This window comes from Bufo gargarizans, chromosome 3 (assembly GCF_014858855.1).
Source record: "Bufo gargarizans isolate SCDJY-AF-19 chromosome 3, ASM1485885v1, whole genome shotgun sequence".
NCBI classification, from domain to species: Eukaryota; Metazoa; Chordata; class Amphibia; order Anura; family Bufonidae; genus Bufo; species Bufo gargarizans.
In genome coordinates, this window is record NC_058082.1 from 606,201,351 (window position 1) to 606,225,469 (window position 24,119).

Below are 24,119 nucleotides of genomic sequence, written 5' to 3' on the forward strand. Positions count from 1 at the left end.
GAAGACATAATACAACAGGATCCGTTCAGGACAGATGCATGCGGTTGTATTATTGTAAGAGAAGCGTTTGTGCAGATCCATGACGGATCCGCAAAAAACACTAGTGTGAAAGTAGCCTTACAGACACACAGGGGCTTCTCTGCTGTGTAGAAGAGGTGCTTATATCAGGCTTAGGATCTCAGCTAGCCATGACATGCCCCCGTTGCCTGTGAACTGTCTGTGAGTCTCTGTTAGCAGGGACGGATCTTGCCTGACAACAGTCAGTAAACTGCAAGTTAGCTGGAAGTGAGACCCCTAGTGGCCATGACTTTATAGCTTTTTTCAGGTGGATGCAGGCAGATTTTTTATATATATATTTTTTTAACTGAAGTGATTTAGAAATGTGTTAGTTACACCATTCTCTATTAAATTGTGTGAAAGTACAGAGACTATTAAAGAGTGTGGTCAACTATCGTAGCCAGACTTATGGCAAGGCAGCCCCCACATGAGTTCAGGCAGAAGACTAGCTATCTCTATCCACATGAACACAAACTGCAGATCCGCAAGTCACCAGCTGTGTGCATGCCGCCATTTTTTCCATCTCCTGTATCGCCATGTCTGTAAAACTGACAAGAATAAGACATGTTCTATGTTTTTTCGTGGGGCTGCGGAACAGACATACAAATGCACATGGTGTGCCATCCGCATTTTTTGCTAGCCCGTTGAAATGAATGGGTCCACATCCAAAAAAAAAAAATGCCAAAAAATGCAGATTGGACGTGGACCGAAAATAGGATTGTGTGTGACTCTGTAGGCCTCTCTAATAAATAAATTCAATGTTTTATCTATGTGCTTATTCACATCTGCGGCAAGGGAATGCTCTGCAGGGGTGGGGCAGATAAGCGTTGGGCATGCTGGATTACATCATGCCCGATCCTTTGTTTTCCACTGCCAGAGGTGTCTGATAATAGCTTATTTCCCCTTTTCACACTGAAAACACATGTATATTGAGCTGATCCGATCATACGGCCATCAGCTATCCAAAGTGTACAGCCATGGGTAATCAGATTCACAGACTCCATTGAAATGAAGAGACAATGGAGAGAGACACCCCCTCCCCACATAGACAGTCACCTTTTCCCCTTATCTACACCTTTTTGAACTGCTAAAAGTACATGCTCGCTCCCATGCGGTGCGACTCTGCCCTTCTCTCCGACATGGAAACTACATGTACAAGACGGGGCTGTGGAGTCATTTTATCCCACTCCGACTCCTTCATAAATGGCCAATAATTTCGTAATGAGAAATTTACTGTAGTAAAATGGTAACATTGTTCCTTTTGTTACTATCATGTAAGTAATCAGGTTACTTATAGAACACAAACCATATTTATTGGAATACAATTGCTGAAATTCCTCACATTTTCTAAATTCCTGTAAGTAAACATGCAGCGCACTATGCATTTAATAGCTTATTAATGGTAAGAAATCTATGAATTTGTAAGAAGAGCTCTATATGTTATGTCCTGGAAATGCAGAGAATCATGTGCAAGTGTAAATGGGAATAAAAGAAACATATTAAAAGTGGAGCTGCCATGAAGGGGTTTTCTGGGAATAAATAACTTATCACAGGAGCTCGCAGCCTGCCTCCACTATGGAAGATCCTGCTGTCTGCAGCTCCGGTCCTGCGCACTCTCTCCCATATGTCTATTCCATATAAGATCCATACTTACCTGCTGTCTGCAGCTCCGGTCCTGCGCACTCTCTCCCATATGTCTATTCTATACAAGATCCATACTTACCTGCTGTCTGCAGCTCTGGTCCTGAGTGTTGGCTCCCGTATGTCTATTCCATATAAGATCAACACTTACCTGCTGTCTGCAGCCTTGGTCCTGCGCACTCGCTCCTGTGTGTCCATCTTCCGGTCTTTGGCTTGTTTACTTCCTCTCCATCAGGGGCATGGTCATCTGCTCCGCTGCAGCCAATGACTGGTGTCCACAAGAGACATATCGCCGCTGAATCCAGTTATTAGCTGCAGCGGAGCAGGTGATCATGTCCGTGTTGGGGAAAAATTAAACAAGCCATGGACCTGAAAATAGACACGCAGGAGCAGACACGCAGGAGCAGACACGCAGGACGTAGGCAAGTATGATTCTTTCCTTAGTGGAGGGAGGCTGCTGGCTACTGCTTCCTAGACAGGACCTTTAATGCTGTATTCCTGGTTTCTCTAGCAGTTCTTAGAGGATCGCACGTATGTCCAGTACTGAACTTCCTCCTCTGGTCTTCTCTGTGAGGGAGTCTACAGGACAATGTCACCGGGGGGGGGGGGGGGGGGGGGGGGGAGAAAACTGTGGAAGGAAGAAACCTCTAGTGCCACCTACAGGAGGGTACCATGTATGTCTGTGTCAAAGGGCTTGGAAACATTGCCTGGGTAGCCACAGGACAAACAGGAGGAGAGCAATTCTGGATACTTTTCAAGACTGAAGTCGGAAAAAAAAAATATGGCAAATGATAGGCTCAATGATACATCTGTTACTTGTGACATGTACAGTTTTTGCATGTGCCGTTACCTTCAGTTTCATTCTATAGTATCAAAATTATTAACAGACTAATAAGATTACAGCTGGTCTGTCCTTATAGCCCGTTCTCCATCCTCCTTCTGCAGCATCAACACCCAAATCATGCCTGCTGGCTCAGTCCCAATGCGGCCACCAGATGAGGTCTGCAGAGACGCCACTTGTCACCTCAGGGAGGACGCCCTGCCAGGTCAATTTCTTTGAAATGATCTGACTTTTCTTACGTCACTGCTCAGCGGGACACTGGTGCCCATACATGTGCCCCACATGCTGCTAGGTAATAGTAGAAATAGTGGGGTGCTCTATTAGCTCAACATATCATAATAGGGGATATGGAAAAGGTCAACGTCAGACTGGCCCACCAGAGCATCCTCGGGTGGGCCTAGGCTTTGCTACCATATTGCGCCCCAAAAAAGTCCAGAAGAAAGAGAAAAATAAATAAAATAGTTGGTGATGCCCTTGAGCCTAATTTGTTACATTACGGTCCATCTCCAAAATTAGACTTTATGGATGATACAGCAGTTCGGCCCCGGGAAAAAATTCCTCAGATGGGCCCCAGTAACCTGGAGACGGATTATCTAAACCAGAGGTCAGTAACCTCCAGCTGTTCCGAAACTACAATTCCCAGAATGCTTCATTCACCTCTTTTGGGTTTACAAGTGTGCATGCTAGGAGTTGTAGTTTCACAGCAGCTGGAGTGCTGGAGGTTGCAGCCCCCCCCCTTTCCCTGACCTAAACTATACAAACTACTCAGGCATACCACAGCAAGGAAGGAGGGGGGAATAATCGGTCACCGACCCCCTCTGTGATCTCCAGCAGAGGAACACCTCAGGAGCAGCCAGTGGTCAGTGGAAAGGATTGCTGTAGAAATGCTGGCTAGACCTGACAACCAGTGAGCCCTCAGATTTTTGGATGTAAGGGGTAGGACCAGTTCTCAGTTTATTAGATACATACATTTCAGTTGCTTTAAAATCACAGACTGCAGAAATCAGCACTAAATGCTGTGAAATGTATTAGTTCTTGAGACGACAAGTCTCCCTGAATATATAATATTGTATTGTATATATTGTGTCCACAAGTCCTATGCAGACCTATGTGTCTCTATGGTAACAGACTACAAACAAACCCTGTGTAGTCTAATCCTTCAGTCGTATTGCCTTGCATCTGGGCCCTACTTTCAACCACATATTTAGTAGATCAGGAAGTAGGGAGCAGGTAGATGGGGGTATAACCGCAGGACTGGACTGCACAGACCTACCAAGGGGACGCATATGAGCAGCAGGCACAGGACTATTGGACGTTTTGCAGCGTTGTTTCATTTTTTAATTTTCGATGCATTGGGACACTTAAAAAATAAAAACAAAAAAGCTTCAACTAAACCTCTCAAGAGTTCCTCTTCAATCACACAAAGGAGTTTGGGACATACTCCATCTGTGCGGCCAGATCCCTATGAGGCTGTGTCTGTAAACTCACAGTGCGACCTGAAATACGGACACACAATGCACGACCCTGGCCTTAACAGTCCCTCAATTCAGACCCATAACCAATGTCTTTCTTTCCCTCTTTGACCATCAAAAAGCTTTCAGTAGTGGTGTTGAGATATGACCTTTCATTAGCGTCACAGCCCCTCCATGCAGAGAGCACGTCACCTGCAGCTCTGCCGAACCTGGGGGACACAACTGCAAGCTAGGTAGGATAGTTGCCAAAATCGAGCTCAACCCCAGGGAGAATCATGTATGGATCCTACGAATTAGAATAGGTCCCATGCATGGTACTTGATGGGCGCCATAGGGTTACCCTTCGCGTGCAGTTCAGTCTGTGTGATTGCACAGTCCAGGAAATACATACCCAAGATAGTAATCGGGTACTGCAAAAATTCCAGAGGAAATCAGATAATTTAAGACCATGAGCAGAGCTTTACTTACACTAATACTGGCTTTCCTGCTATCCTTGGGTGCCTCAGAACCTCGGCCACCGTCTCCTTTGTTTCTTCCATCCGGTCGACGTCACTGGAGTCAATAACAAACACCACTCCATAGGACTCAGCGTAATAGTTCTTCCAAATGCCACGGATTTGCTTGCCACCTCCGAGATCAAACATTGTGATGTCAAATCTCCCCTGTCGAATGTCTGCTTTGGAGAACCCGACAGTCGGGGCCACATCTTGTGGAGATTCTGTTACAAGAGAGCAATGGTCAGGGGAATGCGGACACCATGTACCAATAACACCGCCATCAGCACATACTGCAACAACATTTACTCTAGCAGCAGGCATTGCTGGGGCTCCGGAGAGAAGGGGCTCCTGCTGCCTATATGGACTAGAACTTGTTTAACTCTGCACTGACCGCTGGATATTGCCACTGCGGTAAGAAGGTTCCAAGGTACCACTTGGAACCGAACCCGAGTTCGGGAAATGTTTTTTTTTTTACAGTATAAATCAATTTCTGAAGTTATTATGCGAAGTCTCGCAAGACTTCACAAAGTAATAACTTCGGCTCATCGGAGCCAATACATTCTAAGGGCTCATTCAGAATGCCGTAAAATTTCCGCAAAAATACTGAATGCTATCCGTTTTTTTGCAAAAAAACGGATAGCATTCAGTATTTTTGCGGACCCATAGACTTCAATGGGGCCATGTCCTGATTTTCACGGTCAAGTATAGGACGCGTTTCATTTGTTTTGCGGAGCCATGGAATAGAAAGTGTCCCATAGAAGTTAATAGGTCAGCATCTAATCCGCAAAAAAACGGATCCGCATTTTTTGTGGATAGCATACTGCCGCTGAATGAGCCCTAACACTGTACGGAGCTCCTGCTCCGTACAGTATTAGAACAAAGTTTCATGCGAATCTACAGCGTATAATGTGATGGGAAAAATAAATCCAGCCAGCAAAGGAGGCAATATGGACAATCCCAATACATTAGTAAGGGCATGGTATTAACTTTCTGTACATGATAAATGGCATCTGAAGACGTGAGACAACCCCTTTAAACACCAGGAAAACCGCTTTGGAGGTAATCTCAGTAGAAGTTTTAGTGTTTCTTTAAGGACTGGTTATGATCTGGGACTTACCTCCTTGGATGCCTTTCACAGTAGCAGTCTTGCCAGCATTATCCAAACCCACCATAACCAGAGTCACTTTTCTATAAAGAAGTAAAATAAAATTAATAAATGAAATGCAAAAACATTCTTCACAGAATATCGGAACTGTAGCGTAGTCCTGCTATACATTGCTAATACCCCAGTCATGTAAAAATAGAGCCGTCATTGTGTGTCCCCATAAACAGAGGGCACAATGCTGGCAATGATGACTCCGTAGGAAGCTGGCTGTAACCTGTGCCCAGAGGTTTGACTAGGTCAACAGGCAAAATCTGTAACAGGGCAGAGGGACTTTTGGCCCTCATCAGGCACCAGGAGCCGGGTGTGACTCTTACCAGAGTCTATGCTACACTGCTGATCTGAACGCTGGAGGGGAGGCCAGGACATAAAGAAAACAGTGGAGCGCTGGGTGTCGGTGATCTGATACTAATGACAGGTGACCAATAACCAAGTCCTGGAAAACCCCTTTAAATATTTGTGCTGCAAGCGGAAGTGACCTGAAGCCATACAGAGAGCAAATTCCTTGCGGGTGCAGGTTGCCAGGTACCCTGCCAATATAATAGATCCCATTCCAGGGGACCTGCCCTCCGTCTTGACTAGGGTTGCACCGGGTATCAAATTATCGATACCCAATCAATACTTTTGTACAGGCATCGATTTGATACCGGGATTTGCCTTTTACCGATACTAGGATGCGCTACTCCGTAGCCTAGTATCACAGAACATGGAGGGTACTGCTCTCGGCGCGCTCCATGTTCTCCTCAGCAGCACAGTGGAGGAGTCTCTGCCTCCCTCCACCTGTGCCACTAATGACAAGTGAGAGGGGAAGAGGAGGGGCTGTGGCCACCAATGAAGATAACCAAACCATTAATACAGATACAGGAGGCGGGTGCCGGCGGCAGAATCACATAGCTGGCACCTGACCTCTATGACAGGGAGCTGCGATCAGCGGCAGTTAACCCCTCAGGAAGGAGGGTGCTGGCGGCAGAATCACATAGCCGGCACCCACCCCCTGTATTTGTATTAAACGTTAGTTATCTTTATTGGTGGGTGGAATATCTGCAGTGTATAGTATCAGCAATAGGCGGAGGAAATTGACCTGCGATGTGCATTTTTTCAAATCGGAATACTGCAGGAAAAAAGCTACAGTCTCCTGGTCCCATACTGGTCTCTGTACGACGTGGCCTCCTGCGACATCTTCCCCCAAGTGAAAAGACCGGCACTCACTTGGTAGATGCTAAATGGTGCATTTTATCGCCACATTATATTCTTCATGTGACACGTTTTACCTCTAGGAGCCTTCCTTTTTATTTCCTACTAGCAGAAGGACCCGGCTTCGCACGGGTATATTTCTTCCATTTCTTTCGGTGTTCCTGTGCGTCGTTAAAAGATATCAACAGTATCCACTATAGAAGTGACTTCTACAATACCACGCCCCTTTAACAGTGACCTCCACAGCGCCCGCCCCTTTAACAGTGACCTCCACAGCGCCCGCCCCTTTAACAGTAACATCCACAGCGCCCTCCCCTTTAACAGTAACCTCCACAGCGCCCGCCCCTTTAACAGTGACCTCCACAGTACCCCGTCTTGTTAACAGCGATTTCCACAGTAACCCGCCCCCTTAACAGTGACCTCCACAGATCTCCGTTCCCTTAAAATGTGACCTCCACAACACCCCGCCCCTTAACAGTGACCTTTACACCCCGCCCCTCCATAGCGGACCGTCCACTTAACTGAGACCTCCCCCTCTGTGCTGTCTGAGCGTGAGCTGCAGGGAGAATGTCACCCTCCCTCCCACCCCTGCAGCTGACAGAAGTTGATTTTTACCTTCATTTTTTCAATCCCCGTCGACGCCAAAGTGGGAGGGGACGTGGCCTAGTGGGACCTGGGGGCGGGTTTTTTTAAGTCCATCTTTTGAATGGCCACCCTACCTGCCCCCTGAACTCTGACCTCCACAGCACTCCGCTCCCTTAGCAGTGTCATCCACAGCGCCCTGCCCCTTTAAAGCTGACCTGCAGCAGTGAAGAAAAATTACTGGATTGTTATGGAAACCTGGTGGGAAACTGTGTCTATGTGGAGACTAAGGGCCTGCGAGCTTCTATTGGCTGATAAGGGTCATGTGACCGGGCTTCTGTTGGGAATATTTCAAGAACGGTAAGTGCTAGAGAGCTGAGACCCGGTCTAAAACTTTCCCGGACACCTGATGTACCTGTGTACTAAATTTCGTGATAGTAAATGTGACAGTGCGGATTCCTTTAGCGGACATACATACACTCAGCTTTATATATTAGATTAATTTTATAGTGCAACCATATAGCATGGCGCAGCACAGTGCACCTTACATGGTCATTAAAAGTACCTAAAAAAACCTGAAGTGTGCACTTTTCCCAGAAGCAGCTGGCTGCACTGATTTCATGACATCTTTCCGTACAGCCTCTCATTATCTGGAGCAGGCCTCCGTCTACATTTTCACGCTCCCCTCGCTCGGTAACCTCTTATACCCCGGCTTCAGACACATGTGCTGACATAGGTAACAACTAATACACAGGATCATACAGATTACCTGAGATTATCAGCTGACGGAGGAGACCGGGACCAAGCATCAGTCCAGCTCCACTACTACTACTACCTGCCGTCAGACCAGTCGTCTTAGCCCTACTTCAAGTGCCCTACCAGTCACATCTCCAGTGCGCTACCAGTCACGGCGGCCACACCTCCAGTACGCTACCAGTCACGGCGGCCACACCTCCAGTGCCCTACCACTCACGGCAGCCACACCTCCAGTGCCCTACCACTCACGGCGGCCACACCTCCAGTGCCCTACCACTCACGGCGGCCACACCTCCAGTGCCCTACCACTCACGGCGGCCACACCTCCAGTGCCCTACCACTCACGGCGGCCACACCTCCAGTGCCCTACCACTCACGGCGGCCACACCTCCAGTGCCCTACCACTCACGGCGGCCACACCTCCAGTGCCCTACCACTCACGGCGGCCACACCTCCAGTGCCCTACCACTCACGGCGGCCACACCTCCAGTGCCCTACCACTCACGGCGGCCACACCTCCAGTGCCCTACCACTCACGGCGGCCACACCTCCAGTGCCCTACCACTCACGGCGGCCACACCTCCAGTGCCCTACCACTCACGGCGGCCACACCTCCAGTGCCCTACCACTCACGGCGGCCACACCTCCAGTACCCTACCACTCACGGCGGCCACACCTCCAGTACCCTACCACTCACGGCGGCCACACCTCCAGTACCCTACCACTCACGGCGGCCACACCTCCAGTACCCTACCACTCACGGCGGCCACACCTCCAGTACCCTACCACTCACGGCGGCCACACCTCCAGTACCCTACCACTCACGGCGGCCACACCTCCAGTACCCTACCACTCACGGCGGCCACACCTCCAGTACCCTACCACTCACGGCGGCCACACCTCCAGTACCCTACCACTCACGGCGGCCACACCTCCAGTACCCTACCACTCACGGCGGCCACACCTCCAGTACCCTACCAGTCACGACGGCCACACCTCCAGTACCCTACCAGTCACGACGGCCACACCTCCAGTACCCTACCAGTCACGACGGCCACACCTCCAGTACCCTACCAGTCACGACGGCCACACTTCCAGTACCCTACCAGTCACGACGCCCACACTTCCAGTACCCTACCAGTCACGACGCCCACACTTCCAGTACCCTACCAGTCACGGCGGCCACACTTCCAGTACCCTACCAGTCACGGTGGCCATGCGTTCAGCAGGACACCAGTCATTTGATGAACACAGAAGGGATGTCCATCTACAACTCACCTGACTGGCTGACGCCATCGTTTAAACCAATTCCTACAGCAATTCGCCATTAGGCTAAACATAGGAGATGCAAAGAAAGCGGTCTTGGGATTCTTAAGAAGGCTTCAACATCATGGATGCTCTATATCTTCTTCTTTATGATGTTCTCTACTTTCCTCCACTTCATGAAGTTCTCCAAAAACAAAATCTGAAAAATAAATAAAACCAAATAATCACATAAAATGAATGTTATGATATGGATTCATTCTTATCAACTATTATCATTTCTAATGTACTTCTCATTTCAGTGCCGAGTCTGTATGAAGAAGTCATCCACGCAGCAATGTCTACAAACCTACGGTGTATCTCGCAGTTTACAGAAGCAGCGTGTAATTGCAATGGTGCTCAAAATGACTAGCATTTATTTGGGGGAACGCCCTTTCTAACCTGGGGTTCCGTACCACTCCAGCCATCAGTCAGCCAATAGGCAGACTATAAAGGCCGCCTGCACAGGAGTGTGACTGAACTCACAAGATCCGCGTGAATTTTTGTGCAGATTTACGTGCGCTTATGCAGTATATCAGCTCCAAAATTCGCCTAACAGCAGTTTTTCGTGCGGATTTGATAGGGTTTCGCTGCAAATCTCACCCTTCCATTGAAAAGAGTGAAATCCGCAATTGACATGCTATTAAAGGGGTTATCCAAGAGTATAAAGTGTCCCCCCATGTGCACCCCACATGGAATATACTTACCCCGTTCCCCGCGCTGCCGCTGCTGCTTCTCCCCGTGCATGGATGAAAACATCCGAGGGGGGAGGAGGGAGCAGCCAACGGCAGGCGGGGATGAGCCTCCTTAGAGTCACCCGCGTTGCTAGGGAGGCTCGTCCCCATCCCCGTCTGCCATTGGCTGCTAACCGTACACGGGGAGAAGCAGCAGCGGGGGACCATGAGCCCGCAGGGAGCAGGGTAAGTATATTCCATGTGGGGGCCTAGCACATGGGGGGACACTTTATACTCTTGGATAAGCCCTAGAACACAGAAGGAGGTCCACATTGCTCATCTAAATGAGCCCTTAGGGTCCAGCAGATTTCTAAGGCAGGATTGTAGACGTTTACAGCATTGGCGCACTGGGCGGGATTTTAAAAGAATCGCGTTTAAACTCTATAGACAATGGGAAAGATTTATCAAAACTGGTGTAAAGTAGAACTGGCTTAGTCGCCCATAGCAACCAATCAGATTCCACCTTTCATTTTTCACAGCTCCTTTGGAAAATGAAAGGTGGAATCCGATTGGTTGCTACGGGCGACTAAGCCAGTTCTACTTTACACCAGTTTTGATCAATCTTTCCCACTGTAAGGATTCAAACGTGGACTCCCCATTTTAGTCAGTGGACTACGTCTGCATGGGCATATTAATCCATTTCTGGGACTGTCCCGTTCCCCTGATTGAGGCTTGCAGAAATCCATGCACCCCCTGCAGAAACCAACCCACATGTATGGAACCGATATCCAGTCGCTGAAAATTCAGGGACAATTTTCCCACGTGAACTTACCCTACAGGGCACAATCCAGTCGGATTCCAGGACACCGCTAATGTAACGGCGCACTACGGGGCACTCACACCTCTTTACTACAGGGGACATCTCCAACAATACACTCTCAACAGATTTAAAGGGATAATCCCCCTCCCCCACGTCAGATTGTCTCTGGGGCTCCCCATCATACACCACACACATAGGGGAGGACTATGGGGATCCTCCTGGAGGACTGCAGCTTACAGTGGACTCTATCATCACTGGATGTAAGGCAGGTGACAGACTAGTAATGTGTAATACACAGCAGCATCCTCCATAAGGCAACATGCAGAACACGACCTACCTGGCAGCCACCCCCCGCCGTGTACGACCGCTATGGATGCCTGTGACGGATAATCGCCATACACGGCGGACGGTCCTCCACAGCCTGTGATTTATGACTGTGGACAGACAGACGGACACTATTGTATACACCGGAAGCTGCAGACTCTATGGTAACCCAGCAAACACTTTACTCCGTCTCGCAGCCACGCCTCCCCTGTCTCTCTAAACCAATCGATGTTGTGATAACAATCTACCAATAGCGAGGCGGGTCTGATAAAGGACAAGGATAAGAGGATAATAGACGAGCTGTGATTGGCTGGTTGGAGGGATGCGGGGATGTTGCGGCGCTTTGTGTTATAAGAGAATAGCAGAGATTTGTTTTGTAATCGGTGGAGGCAGCGCGTGTCAGGCCAGGTGCTGGCAGCCACTCACATTCCACCTTTCATTTTTTAAAGGACCTTAGGAAGATGAAAGCAGCATCCTGATTGGTTGCCATGGGCAATTACTCCTTTTTGCTATATCTCTATTACAGTCCTATCACTGATATGTTATTAACCCCCTAAAAGTCACCATCAAATAGAATTTGAATAGTCAGCTTGTTAAAAAAAATGTATGCAGCTGTTTCTGGGAAAGCTGGGTGACTACCAACATAACTGTAAGGTCTCATTCACACATACGTGGATTTTCACTGACCACGGTCCGTGAAAACCCGGCCTGCCATCCTGGTGAGTGCACGAGCGCACGGCGTCTTTAGTTGCTATGACGCCGTGCGCTTCGTGCCACCGACGCTGTACAGTAAAAGTGTATTACTGTACAGCGGCACGAAGCGCACTATGTCATGGCAACCAATGACGCCATGCACTCAGCAGGATGGGTTTTCACGGACCGTGGTCCGTGAAAATCCACGTATGTGTGAATGAGGCCTAAGGGTGGGTTATTTTCAGATGATGCGATTCCTTCCTGAAAATGCACAAAAAAATGGCAGTACACCAAACCCCATTCACAGGTGCCACAAGATTTGCCACAAATTCCACTTTTTAGTAAAATACAACTGACCAAATGAAAATCTGATGCAGGAAACATTTGGAAGAATGTAAATCCAGCCCAGGAGTCTGAGGACGTCCTTGTGACGGCTGAGAGAGTAGTTTTTGTTTTGGTTGTCATGTCAAATACACTTAAAGGGGTTGTTGTGCCAAGATTAGAAGTTATTCCCTATATACAGGATAGAGGCTAACTAACTGATCGCCGGGGGTCCGACTGCTAGGACCGCCACAGATCCCGAGAACGGAGGTCCCGCTCCCCCGATCTGATGGGGTAACGGGTCTACTATGCCTCCTGCTACTATTCATTCTCCATGGGACCGAGTGCTGTACTTATGTCTGGCAGGCCCATGCCCGACCTGCTGCTCCATAAGATCGGGGGAACGAGACCCCTGTTCTCAGGATCGGTGGGGGTCCCAGTGGCTGGACCCCCAGCGATTAGTCCTATTTTGTGGATAGGGGATAATGTCTAATCTTGGCACAGCCCCTTTAAGAGGTAACAATTTTGGCACACCGTGCGGCAGAAAATGAAATCCATGACAGCAGGATGCCAGTGGTGCACATATTGGTATATTATCAGGCCACACATGAGCCCCCCTTTTGTCTATGCCCTGCCCATTTAAGAAAAAAAAAAAAGTACCATGGGTGATGGCGAAGGGCAAAATGTAGGAAATTTGTGGGTGAATTCTATATGTCAGAAATCTGACGTATACTAATGATACATCCCCCTAATGATTCGTGGGATTTTAATCTCCTAGGACCCTATTAAGCTCCAGGCGCCTGGCCAGGTATATTTATACAAGACAGAGGGGTACCTCTATGCTCCTGGGCTCCGATCGAAAACCCAGAAAGAACTATGATCTGTCATGTACAGCAGATGGTGTCTGAAAGCATTTTTGTTGGTAAATTCGGGGCATTAAAGCACCTTCCCCATAAGCTGGCAGGTAACACCCACTCATATGAGGGGTTTCAGTAGCCACCTATCTACAGGTCAGGTAAAAGTAAAATTTGTCTCAGAAAATTTTGAACAATCCTGGAAAATTCAGGAGTGTTTATAATTGGTGTGAGACAAGTGAGACAGTAGGACCTTAACCCTAAGTTCACACCTGAGTGTTTTACAGCGTGCTGTAAAACGCACAACAAGGAGAAACCAATGCTTCCCTATGGGAATGGTTCTCACCTGGGCGTTTTACAGCGCGTACGATCACGCTGTAAAACGCCCGACGCTCAAAAAAGTTCTTGAGCTTCTTTAGGGCGTTTTGTCGCGCGTTCCCGCACATAGACTTTCGGGAACGCGCGACAATGTGTGTTCGCCTGTCTCTGTATGCGCGATTGTAAACGCCGGTACAATCGCGCATACAGAGCGCTCCTTTCAGAACGCTCAGGTGTGAACCCAGGATTAGGGTCCCGGGCCCACCTCTGCAGCCCCTATAGTTACACCCCTGATACAAAAGCATTTATACAAACAGTGGGGGTCATTTATGAAAATGGTGTAAAGTAGAATTGGCTTAGGGTACTTTCACACTAGCGTTGTTAGAATACGGCAGGCAGTTCCGTTCTGTATGCAAAGGGATATCTTTTTTTTCCGGATCCGTTAGACTTATTCATTGAAATACTGGATCCGTCTTTCTGTTAACATCCAAAATAACGGATCCGGTATTTCATTTTTTCAAAGCCAGAAGAAAGAACTGCGCATGCGCAGACCGGAAAACCGGATCTGGCGATGTGGCAATTTCCGGAACACTTGGTACCGGATCTGACATTAATACAGTTCAATGGAAATTAATGCCGTGCAGTAGTGTTCCGTAATTTTGGCCGGGAAAAATACAGCAGCAAGCTGCGGTATTTTGTCCGGTAAAATGCCGTACAAGGGACGGAACGGAAGACATCCTGATGCATACTGAACGGATTGCTTTCCATTCAGAACGCATTGGGACAAAACGGAAGCTTTTTTTTCAGGTATTGAGACCCTTTCACCGGATTTCAATACCGGAAAAGAATAACGCTAATGTGAAAGTATCCTTAGTTACCCATAGCAACCAATCAGATTCCACCTTTCATTTTCCAAAGGAGCTGTCAAAAATGAAAGGTGGGATCGGATTGGTTGCTATGGGCAACCAGTTTGATAAATCTGCGTATGACTTGGACCTGTAACCTGTATCTCTCCAGAGAGAAGATTGAGGCAGCGACGCCCTCCTGCTGCGGCAGTGATACCTAACACAACCATCACCGTACTGACTGCTCTGGTTGTGGTCACGTCATTACACTAACCCGGGAGCAGTAAATTGTATTTGATTTACAAAACCTGGTTTCCCATATAAAAGACTAGAACTGTATACAACATTTTATCAGAATTAACCCCTTCATGAAGCAGCCATATACAATTTTTTTTTACATTTTCATTTTTTCCTTCCAGTCTTCCAGGAGCCATAACTTTTTTTTTTTGTTCACGTCGTCATATCAGGGATTTTTTATTTTGCAGGACAAGTTTCAAATCTACGAGGGATTGATTTTTGCAGGGTGATCTGTATTTTTCATTGATGCCATTCTGGGTGTGTATGTCTTTTCGATCACTTCTTATTTATTTTTTTCAGAAAAAATGGAGAATCGGCCATTTTGATTTTTTTTGTTATGTTCACCTAACAGTATAAATATCTTTATATTATAATCATCGGGGATTTTCAGAAGCGGCGATACCAATATCCTTTATTTTTTATATTCTTTATTTATCAAATGGCAAAAAGGGGGTGATTTTAATTTTGAATACTTTTTGATTCTTTTTATATTTTTAATTTTTTCATTTATTTTTAGCCCTCCCTAGGGGACTTTAACATACGATCATCTGATCGCTTCTACCATAGATTGCAATGATTTACCATACTCATCATGCTCTGCCACAGGCAGGACTCGATGGGAGCTTCGCAATGGCAGTCCCCAATGCACGGGCAACATCCATGCGGCGGCCGGGACGGATCGAGACCCATTGAGCTTGAATGAGTCCGTGATCCGTCCGCATCGCGAGATTACGGCACTCTAGCTTTCTGACATCGGGGAGCAAGGAGGAGATTCGGAGGATGCGGGGCGGTGCTGGGCTCCTTCACGCTGGACTTATCTCAGGGACAGGACTCATCTCAGGTTAATTTGCATATGGATCAAATCTTTTTTTTTTACACAATAAAAGCACACAGAGCTATGGGGACTGGGTATTGCGGATGTGCTAGCGGCCATCTAGAAACCCATGTCCTCAGCTCTATACACAAAATCCCGGGGACAGTTTCCTTTAAAGACCTCACATGTACAGCAGATGTTGAGAAAGGCTTAAGGAGTTGTCCACCTGTCCGGGCTCTATATATTGACAACCTATTATTATGATAGATCATCAATAACGGCGGAGTCACTTGAATGGGAGCTATGCTGCAGTGCCCAGGAACAGCCACTATGCAGTGGACAGGGCTTTCTGCTTCTGGCTATGTATGCAGTGTTATTTCCAGCACTGGCGGTTGCTGAAACCAGCTGATTGGTGAAATGGCAGCCGTTCAACCCCCACCGATCTGATACTGATGACCTATCCTAAGGATAGTCCGCAAAGCAAAAAATAAAAAAGATGGAAACAGCACGTCCAATATGTGGAAATTTATCCCAGATGCAACGTTTCGGCTGGAGATGCCGAAACGTTACATCTGCAATAAAATTCCACATATTGTCTCCATCTTTTTTTTGTTTTGCTTTGCGGAGTATGCTAAGTTTATGGGGAAACTCACCACTTCCCCAGGAGATGTGCACCCGTCACCCATATTCTAGAAGTGCTATTCATCTGACTTTATTTCAACTATCCTGAGGATAGGTCATCAATATCTGCAGCCTGGACAACCCCTTTAGTGGCGTTATCTGGTTAACCCCTTCATGTCATCCTCCGTACATGTACAGTGGATGTTGGGTCTTTAAAGATGGCATGCGCTCCGGAGCAGAACGAGCGCCATAGCTTGCGGGTGCCTGCTGTTTCATACAGCAGAAACCGTGGCTAATGTCCGTGATCAGCAGTAATGACGATCGCGGACATTTAACCTCTCAGATGCCGTGGTCCAATGTGACCACGGCATCTTAAAAGCCAGAAGCACGTGCTTCGCGGGCTGGAACGCCTCTCCCCGGTGGAGATCAGAGAAGGCGGTCATTAAAAGTAATGAGCCTGAGCCTGTATTAGGCTCTGAAAGTGTGAAATATTTTTTATTGTGACAAACAATAATTAAGACAAAAACCAGAGACATATAGGGGTAGATTTATCAAAACTGGTGTAATAGTAAACTGGCTTAGTTTCCCATAGCAACCAGTAAGAGTCCACCTTTCATTTTCCAAAGGAGCTCTGAAAAATGAACGCTGGAATCTGATTGGTTGCTATGGGAAGCAAATCCAGTTTTGATATTCCCCCTCTGAGCCATCTTTTGCTGCAATTACAGATGCAAGTCTCTTGGGTCTTTATTAGCTTAGCACATCTACACACATTCTTCCAGACAAAACTGCTCCAACTCCTTCACGTCATGCTAGAGGTTCTCAGCTTTGACAAGCCCATTCCGAAACATTTAAAGTGTTCTTGTACTGTACCAAAACTTTTGACATGTGATAGTGACATATAAAGGTTTTGATCTGTGTGGGGTCCGAGTGCTGAGACCCCTACCAATTACTAGAAGGTCTCACTCAGAGCGCTGTCTCCCCTCGCACTGGAGACTGGCTCATAGACTTTCTATTAAGTCTCCTGCAGCAAGGAGATACATTGCTCTCTGTAAGTGCGTCTGTCTCCTAATGATCCCTGGGTGTCTGCTGACTCAATCAAAACCTTTGATGTCTCTATAACATATCAAAAGTTTTTCTAAAGTACAGGGACACTTTAAATGTTTCACCTCTCCAGTGTAGCTTTAGCAGGTCATTGTCCTGCTGGAAGGTAAAGCGCCATCCCTTCTTCTAATGTCTGGAAGACGAATTGCCCCATATTTACTACCATCCATCTTCCCTTCAAACCTAACCTATTATCCCCAGAACATGATGGTGCCACCACCATAGTTCACTGTGGGAATGGTGTTCTTGGGATAATGAGAAGTGTTGGGTTTGCACCACACATAGCGTTTACCATGATGGTCATATCATAACGTTCAATTTTAGTCTCATCTGTCCAGAGAACCTTCTTCTATGTGTTCGGGGAGTCTGACACATGCTGTTTGGTGAACTTGTAATGTGTTTTCTTGTATTTTTCTTTAGGCAATGTTTTTTTTTCCCCTGGCCACTCTTCTGTCAAGGCCTTCTCTCTTGAGTGTATGGCTTATAGTGGCCCTATGGACAGATACTTCCATCTCCAGTGTGGATCGCTGGCACTTCTCGGGTGTTATCATTGGTGTCTGGGATAGGAGTGCTGTGCATGTGTGCCTATGTGCACTCCCATGGTCCTGGCCACCAGAGAGGGCAGTGCTTCTTCCTATAGTGAGCAAGCACGTCCACCGCTGCCGGATTGCTTGGTGGTCGTAACCCCTTGAAACAAGCAGTGTATAATGTGATGGAAAAAAATTAATTAAGCCAGCAAAGGAAGCAATATGGACAATCACTATACATTAGGAAGGGTCTTGTATTAACTTTCTCCACATGATAAATGCCATTTGCTGAAGTCAGACAACCCCTTTAGGATAAAAGTCCATTTCATCAGTTTATCCACCCCAGCAAGCTGCCGGCTTGGAGAGCATTGCTCAATACAAATACCCAGATGTTTTGCAATTCCCACTCTTCTGATAAGAATCCACGAGGATACCTGATCCCATGGCATTCTGTTTGTGTACTTGTCATGTCAGGGGAGGGATGTTTCCTGGAAAAGCCCAGGAGTCATTGGGCCTTTCTCCAGCCTCTGCAGCTGAGCTCCCCCCAGCCCTGTGTACTGGACGAGAGGCTGGGCTGAGCTCACAAACTTAGCTGTGTGCAGGCCTGGCCATAGCAGGCTCCTCTATGCTAGCGGATCATGATGGTAATGAGCACACTATGCCTGGTGCTGCTGGCTTCTTCTCTCTTCATTACTTCCCTGTGTGAAGGGCGGACTTGTAAGTACATGCATTTCCTAGGTTTCCCTTTGACATGAACCTCTCTTTTTTCCAATATGTTGTGCAATGGGGTAATCATAAGGACAGATACCAGGAGACAGAGTTTCGTAAACATCCAACCAGCTCTGGAATGCTGCAAGGAGCCGTGGAGCAGCCTGCAGGATTATCCTGATAGATAGAAGAGTATTATTCGCATCTTAGTCCCTCAGAGAAATATAATCCAAAGCACATTTCTATATGCTGAGGGCTAAGTGGATAGAGAGCTGTAAACATGGACCAGAAGTTCCTGCCGTGTATCCAGCCTGCTCCTTTATTGTTCGTTGGCGTCCTGTTGTTTATCGCCCCTTTACACGTTTTACTGATCATTTCCTTTCCGCTGTAAGTAGCTGTGAGTTTGTTTTCCTTTTACAGTGGCTTGTGGTCCATCCTTCCTGATTTCTGGATTGATAACGGACTGATAAAAGTGGTCTGAAAGCAGTAGACGTATACGTAGCATTCATCAATAACTATTTTTCCTTTTCCATCGAGGCTAGTTAGTGACAATATTAGGGTCCTATATGTGTACTCCTATTCTAGTGTCTAACGACACCACATATCTGGCCTAGTGACTGTTTCAAAAGGTTGTTCAGAGGGATTACATTTTTTATATACAATGCATTCAGAAATACTTCAGACCCCTTTTTGTTATGTTGCGGCCTTGTGCTAAAGTAAAAATACCCTATAAAGACAAAGTTAAAAGGGAATAACTAAAATCTTACATTGACATGAGTATATTTGAGACCCTTAACTCATCTATTACAACCTCCAGGTCTTCTTGGGTATGATGCCACAAGGTTTGTATACCTGGATTTGGGGATTTTCTGCCATTCTGCAGATCCTCTCAAGCTTTGTCAGGGTAGATGGGGACCGTCGGTAGACAGCCATTTTCAGGTCTCATCAGAGATATGCAATTAGGTTCAAGTCAGGACTATGGCTGGGCCACTCAAGGACAATCACGGAGTTGTTTCTAAACCACTTCTATGCAGTGGCGTTGCTAGGTCTGGTGTCACCCGGTGCGATAGAAAATGGTGTCACCCCCCCCCCCCATCCGAAGCAAATTTTTTTTTAGGGGGCTATGGGGGTGCTTCTGCCGTAGGGGGGCATACATTAGCTCAGCAGACCCCCCCTTCCCCCAAGGCTTAGAGCCCCAGCACCCCCTTTCCCCGGTCCTGGCAGCAGCTCACCTAGGTCAGGTGCACCACCACTTTCGCTGGCTGACTGAGACACCAATTGACCGCTTCTTTGTGTGGTCATCGTGTTGTGACCTGTTCGGACGAGTCACGTAGGAGACATCCATCAAGCTCCGCCCTGCCGCCGCGGCACGGCTGACGTATCTTCACGTCCTTCACTGAGCCTGCAGATCGACCCAAGCTGTAACGGGGGGGGGGGGGGGGGGTTGTGGATAGTATAGCAGACAGATTGTCGACGGTGGGGGGGGGGCAGCGGTTGGGGGTTGTGCTAGCGGACAGATCTCCGACAGGGGGGAAGGGGAAAGCTAGCAGTCAGATCACTTACCGGGCAGTGGCAGATCCAGAGCCTGGTCTCGGGAGGGGCACTTTCGGATTATTTTCTGTCTACCGCCACAAAACAATGGTGCTTATAGAACACACTATACAGTGTAGCGGTATACTGTACATTGTGTGGCACAGTGTAGCGGTATACTGTACATTGTGTGGCACAGTGTAGAGGTATACTGTATATTGTGTGGCACAGTGTAGGCTATATGCGTATAACATAAACATATTTCACATGAACACTTACAGTTACTTGGCTTGGCCCTTGGGGGTCTCGGACGCCACTTCAACACTTAGGCCGGGGGCTCGGCGGAGCTGATGTTGTGTTTTATCCTAATAAGAAAGATTTCATAATAAGGATTTGGAGAAGGGGCAGAGGGATAGCAGAGCAGGGAGAGGCTGGTGCTGCTACTAGGGGGTCATACCATGGGGGAGTAATAAAGCCCACCATAATGCCCCCCCCCCCCAGTAGAAATAATTCTCCTTATAATGTGACAGTGCAAAAAATACCCCCTTGTAATGCCCCCAGTTGAGCTAATGTCCCCAAAGTGCCCCCATAATGTGAAAGTATAAAATACCCCGATATAGTGCCCCCAGTAAATGCCCCCATAGTGCTCCTCTCCCCCTTCCTCCTAGTGCCCCCCATAATGTACCAGTATAAAATGCCCCCATATATAGTGCCCCAGTAGATGCCCTAAGTGTCACCCATAATTTGCAAGTATAAAATACCCCTTCTTAGTGCACCCCGTAGATGACCCCATATTACTCCTCTCCCCCCTTCCCTATAGTACCCACCATAATGTGTCCCAGTATAAAATGCTAATGTACAGAGCCCCCCATATAAAATACCCCTTCTTTGTGGCCTCAGTAGATGCCCCTATAGTGCCCACCAATAATGTACCAGTAATAAGTGCCCCCAATAATGTGCCAGTAATAAGTCCCCCCAATAATGTGCCAGTAATAAGTGCCCCCAATAATGTGCCAGTAATAAGTGCCTGATAGATGCCCCCCAATCATGTGCCAGTAACAAGTGCCCCCAATCATGTGCCAGTAACAAGAGCACCCCCCATCATGTGCCAATAAAAAGAGCACCCCCCCATCATGTGCCAGTAATAAGAGCCCCCCATAATGTGCCAGTAACAAGAGCCCCCCATCATGTGCCAGTAACAAGAGCCCCCCCATCATGTGCCAGTAAAACTATTGTACATATATATAAAAAAAAACAAAAAAAACAGTTATACTTACCTCCATGTCAGCGATGCGATGCAGGCGGCGCAATGACGTCATCGTGCCTGCAGCCTATCAGAGGAACAGGGAAGGGACACGCCTCTCCCTCCCCTGCCCCGCCGCATCATCCATCTGTATCACTGTCCTGAGGACGGCGATACAGATGACTATGGAGATGAGCGCTTCCACAATGGAAGCACTTATCTCCCTGTGCCCTGCTACCGCCACCATCAGACTGGTGTCACCCCATCGCTGGTGCGGCCCGCACCCCCCGCACCCCCCTTGCTACGCCACTGCTTCTATGTTGTCTGTGCGCTTAGGGTCATTGTCTTGTTGGAAGGCGAACCTTCAGCCCAGTCTGAGGTACAGAGCACTCTGGATCAGGTTTTCATTAAGAATATCATTGCACTTTGCTCCATTCGGCTTCCCCTCAACCCTAACCAGTCTCCCTGCCCCAGCCGCTGAAAAACCTCCCTACACCATAGTGCTACCACCACTGTTATGTAGGGATGGTATTGGACGGGTGATGAGCAGTGCCTGGTTTCTCCAAACATGACGATAAGAATTGATGCCAAAAAGTTCAATCTTGGTTTCATCAGACCAGAGAAGCTTGTTTTTCACAGTCTGAGAGTCCTTTAGATGCTTTTTTGTAAACTGCAGCCTGGCTTTAATGTGTCTTTTACTTAGGAGAGATTTCTTTCTGGCCATTCTGCCATAAAGCCCAGATTACTGGCGTGCCGAAGTGATAGTTGACCTTATGGAAGTTTCTCCCATCTGCACACAGGATTTTTGGAGCTCAGCCAGAGTGACTATTGGGTTCTTGGTCGTCTGTGTTACCAAGGCCCTTCTCCCCTGATTACTTAGTTTGGTGGGGTGACCAGCTATAGGAAGAGTCTTGGTTGTTACAAACTTCTTTGATTTAAGAATTGTGGAGGCCACTCTGCTCTTGGCAACTTTCAGTGCAGCAGATATTTTTGTACCCTTCTTCAGATCCGTGCCTCTACACAATCCTATCTCTGAGCTCTACAGGCAGTTCTTTCCTCCTCATTGCTTGGTTTTCGGTCTGATATGCATTGTCAGCTGTGAGAAATTATATAGATATACAGGGGTGTGTATTTCTTAATCTTGTCCAATCAACTGAATTTACCACACATGGACACCGGTTTTTGTCTAGTCGATTCTCGGCATAGGCAAGTGCTGGTGTGAAACTAGCCAAAGATCACTAAGAGAAATGGGAGGCCCCCAAGCTAAATTTCAACTATCATAGCAAGGGGTCTAAAAGTACATGTTCATGTCAAATTTTAGTGATCAGCGATAGCTTTTTTTTTTTTTTTTTAAAGCCATATATAAAAAATTTAATGTCCCTGGACATCCCCTTTTAAGTATACATGTCACCCACGACCCTTTAAAAGATTATGCTTTTTGATAGAAGGTCCCCTAATAAGATGATCATAGAACCACAAGGGATCAGCTGTAACTTCTGGAAGAAACAATTAAATTTTCCTGCAGTACCACTATAGTGGAAAATACCTAAGTATTATATAATGCCGACAGTGTTCTGTGTAAGTCGTAGACATGTCAGGTCCTCCAGGGTGAGAGATTCTCAAATACTAATTAATGAGGGTCCAGAAAGAGAATCCCCTCTATTAACTCCCCGTAGTGGGGAAAAGACTAGTTTTCTAGACCAGACAAACTCTTTCCAGCTTATTAGATGTTAGCAGGAACATCTGCAGGTAACGACAAAGGTTTCCATGCACATTAAGCCAATGAAAAAGATAGCTAATAAAATTCTCAAAGCGGCTCGCCTATCAGTCCATACAGCTGGAGAGTGGGAGATCTCTGATTTCTCTTAGGTCTCATGCACACCGTATTTTTCCTCAGTGTGCTATCTTTTTTTTTGCAGATAGCTCACTGATCCATTCATTTCTATAGGACCTTGCACAGATCCACATTTTCTACCTATCCGTGTGGCTGACCAGTGCAAATCACAGTGCAGGTCCTATTCTTGTCCGGTTTTGCAGATCAGAATAGCCCTTTCCATTAATGGACATGGGAAAACGCAAAGCACAGACAGACGCTGTTCATATTTTGTGGATCCGTTTTTTGCGGACCCAACCACTGACGCACTGCATGCATGAAGCCTTAAGATGCCGCAAGTTCCTTCAATAGCATTGCGTATGCATATTTTAGCCTCATTATATGAGAATTCTGGAGGCTTTAGTGGGCACAAACACACACAAACATTCCAGGTGACTTTTGGTGACAAACATACAGTATTTAACCCATCATTTACACCGGCAGATTACATGTGCTTTAGGGCTCATGCACACAAACGTATTTTCTTTCTGTGTCCAATTAGGTTTTTTTGCGGACCATATGCGGAACCATTCATTTCAATGAGTCCAAAAAAAGAACGGAAGTTACTCCGTGTGCATTCTATTTCCGTATGTCCGTATTTCCATTCCACAAAAAAATAGAACATGTCTGATTATTGTCCGCATCACGGACAAGGATAGGACTGGTCTATTAGGGGCAGCTGTTCCATTCTGCAAAATACAGAATGCACACGGATGTCATCCGTATTTTTTGAAGACCGCAAAATACATGCGGTCGTGTGCATGAGCCCTTACTCAACAGTTCCTACAGGGACCATAAACATTTTTTGTCAAAAACCTCACCCCCTGAAAAAGCACCCCAACACCACACACAATTATGGAGGTGCTGGGAGCTTTCCACTACACCTGGGAGACATGCCGACTCTTCTGGGAACCTCGGTCGTCTCCCCTCTACAAGAGCACCAGAGGTTCTGGGAGAGTTGGGAAGCATGAAATAAACGCATATGTTATTATTGACCACGAAAAACATTCATTAACGTTATTAGGAGAAAGTAGGACCAAACCTTATCATTT

General features: G+C 47.1%; 2 protein-coding genes across 5 annotated transcripts in view; one reads left to right on the plus strand and one right to left on the minus strand.

Annotated features, from left to right (window-relative positions):
• LOC122930848 (ADP-ribosylation factor-like protein 13B) overlaps window positions 1–11,491 on the minus strand; it is a 50,326-nt gene extending 38,835 nt beyond the window's left edge. For all 3 annotated transcript variants that reach the window (XM_044284501.1, XM_044284499.1, XM_044284498.1), the window contains exons 1-4: window positions 11,336–11,491; window positions 9,481–9,667; window positions 5,626–5,696; window positions 4,480–4,729 (exon numbers count right to left, since the gene is read on the minus strand). In XM_044284501.1, the coding sequence (XP_044140436.1) occupies window positions 4,480–4,729; window positions 5,626–5,696; window positions 9,481–9,542 (383 nt within the window). In that variant the 5' untranslated portion in view covers window positions 9,543–9,667; window positions 11,336–11,491. The remainder of the gene's footprint in view (window positions 1–4,479; window positions 4,730–5,625; window positions 5,697–9,480; window positions 9,668–11,335) is intronic.
• Window positions 11,492–18,238: 6,747 nt separating this feature from the next.
• LOC122933063 (vitamin K-dependent protein S-like) overlaps window positions 18,239–24,119 on the plus strand; it is a 74,967-nt gene continuing 69,086 nt past the window's right edge. The window contains exon 1 of one of the 2 annotated variants that reach the window (XM_044287810.1): window positions 18,239–18,430. In XM_044287810.1, the coding sequence (XP_044143745.1) occupies window positions 18,352–18,430 (79 nt within the window). In that variant the 5' untranslated portion in view covers window positions 18,239–18,351. The remainder of the gene's footprint in view (window positions 18,431–24,119) is intronic. The other variant, XM_044287809.1, reaches the window with a different exon arrangement.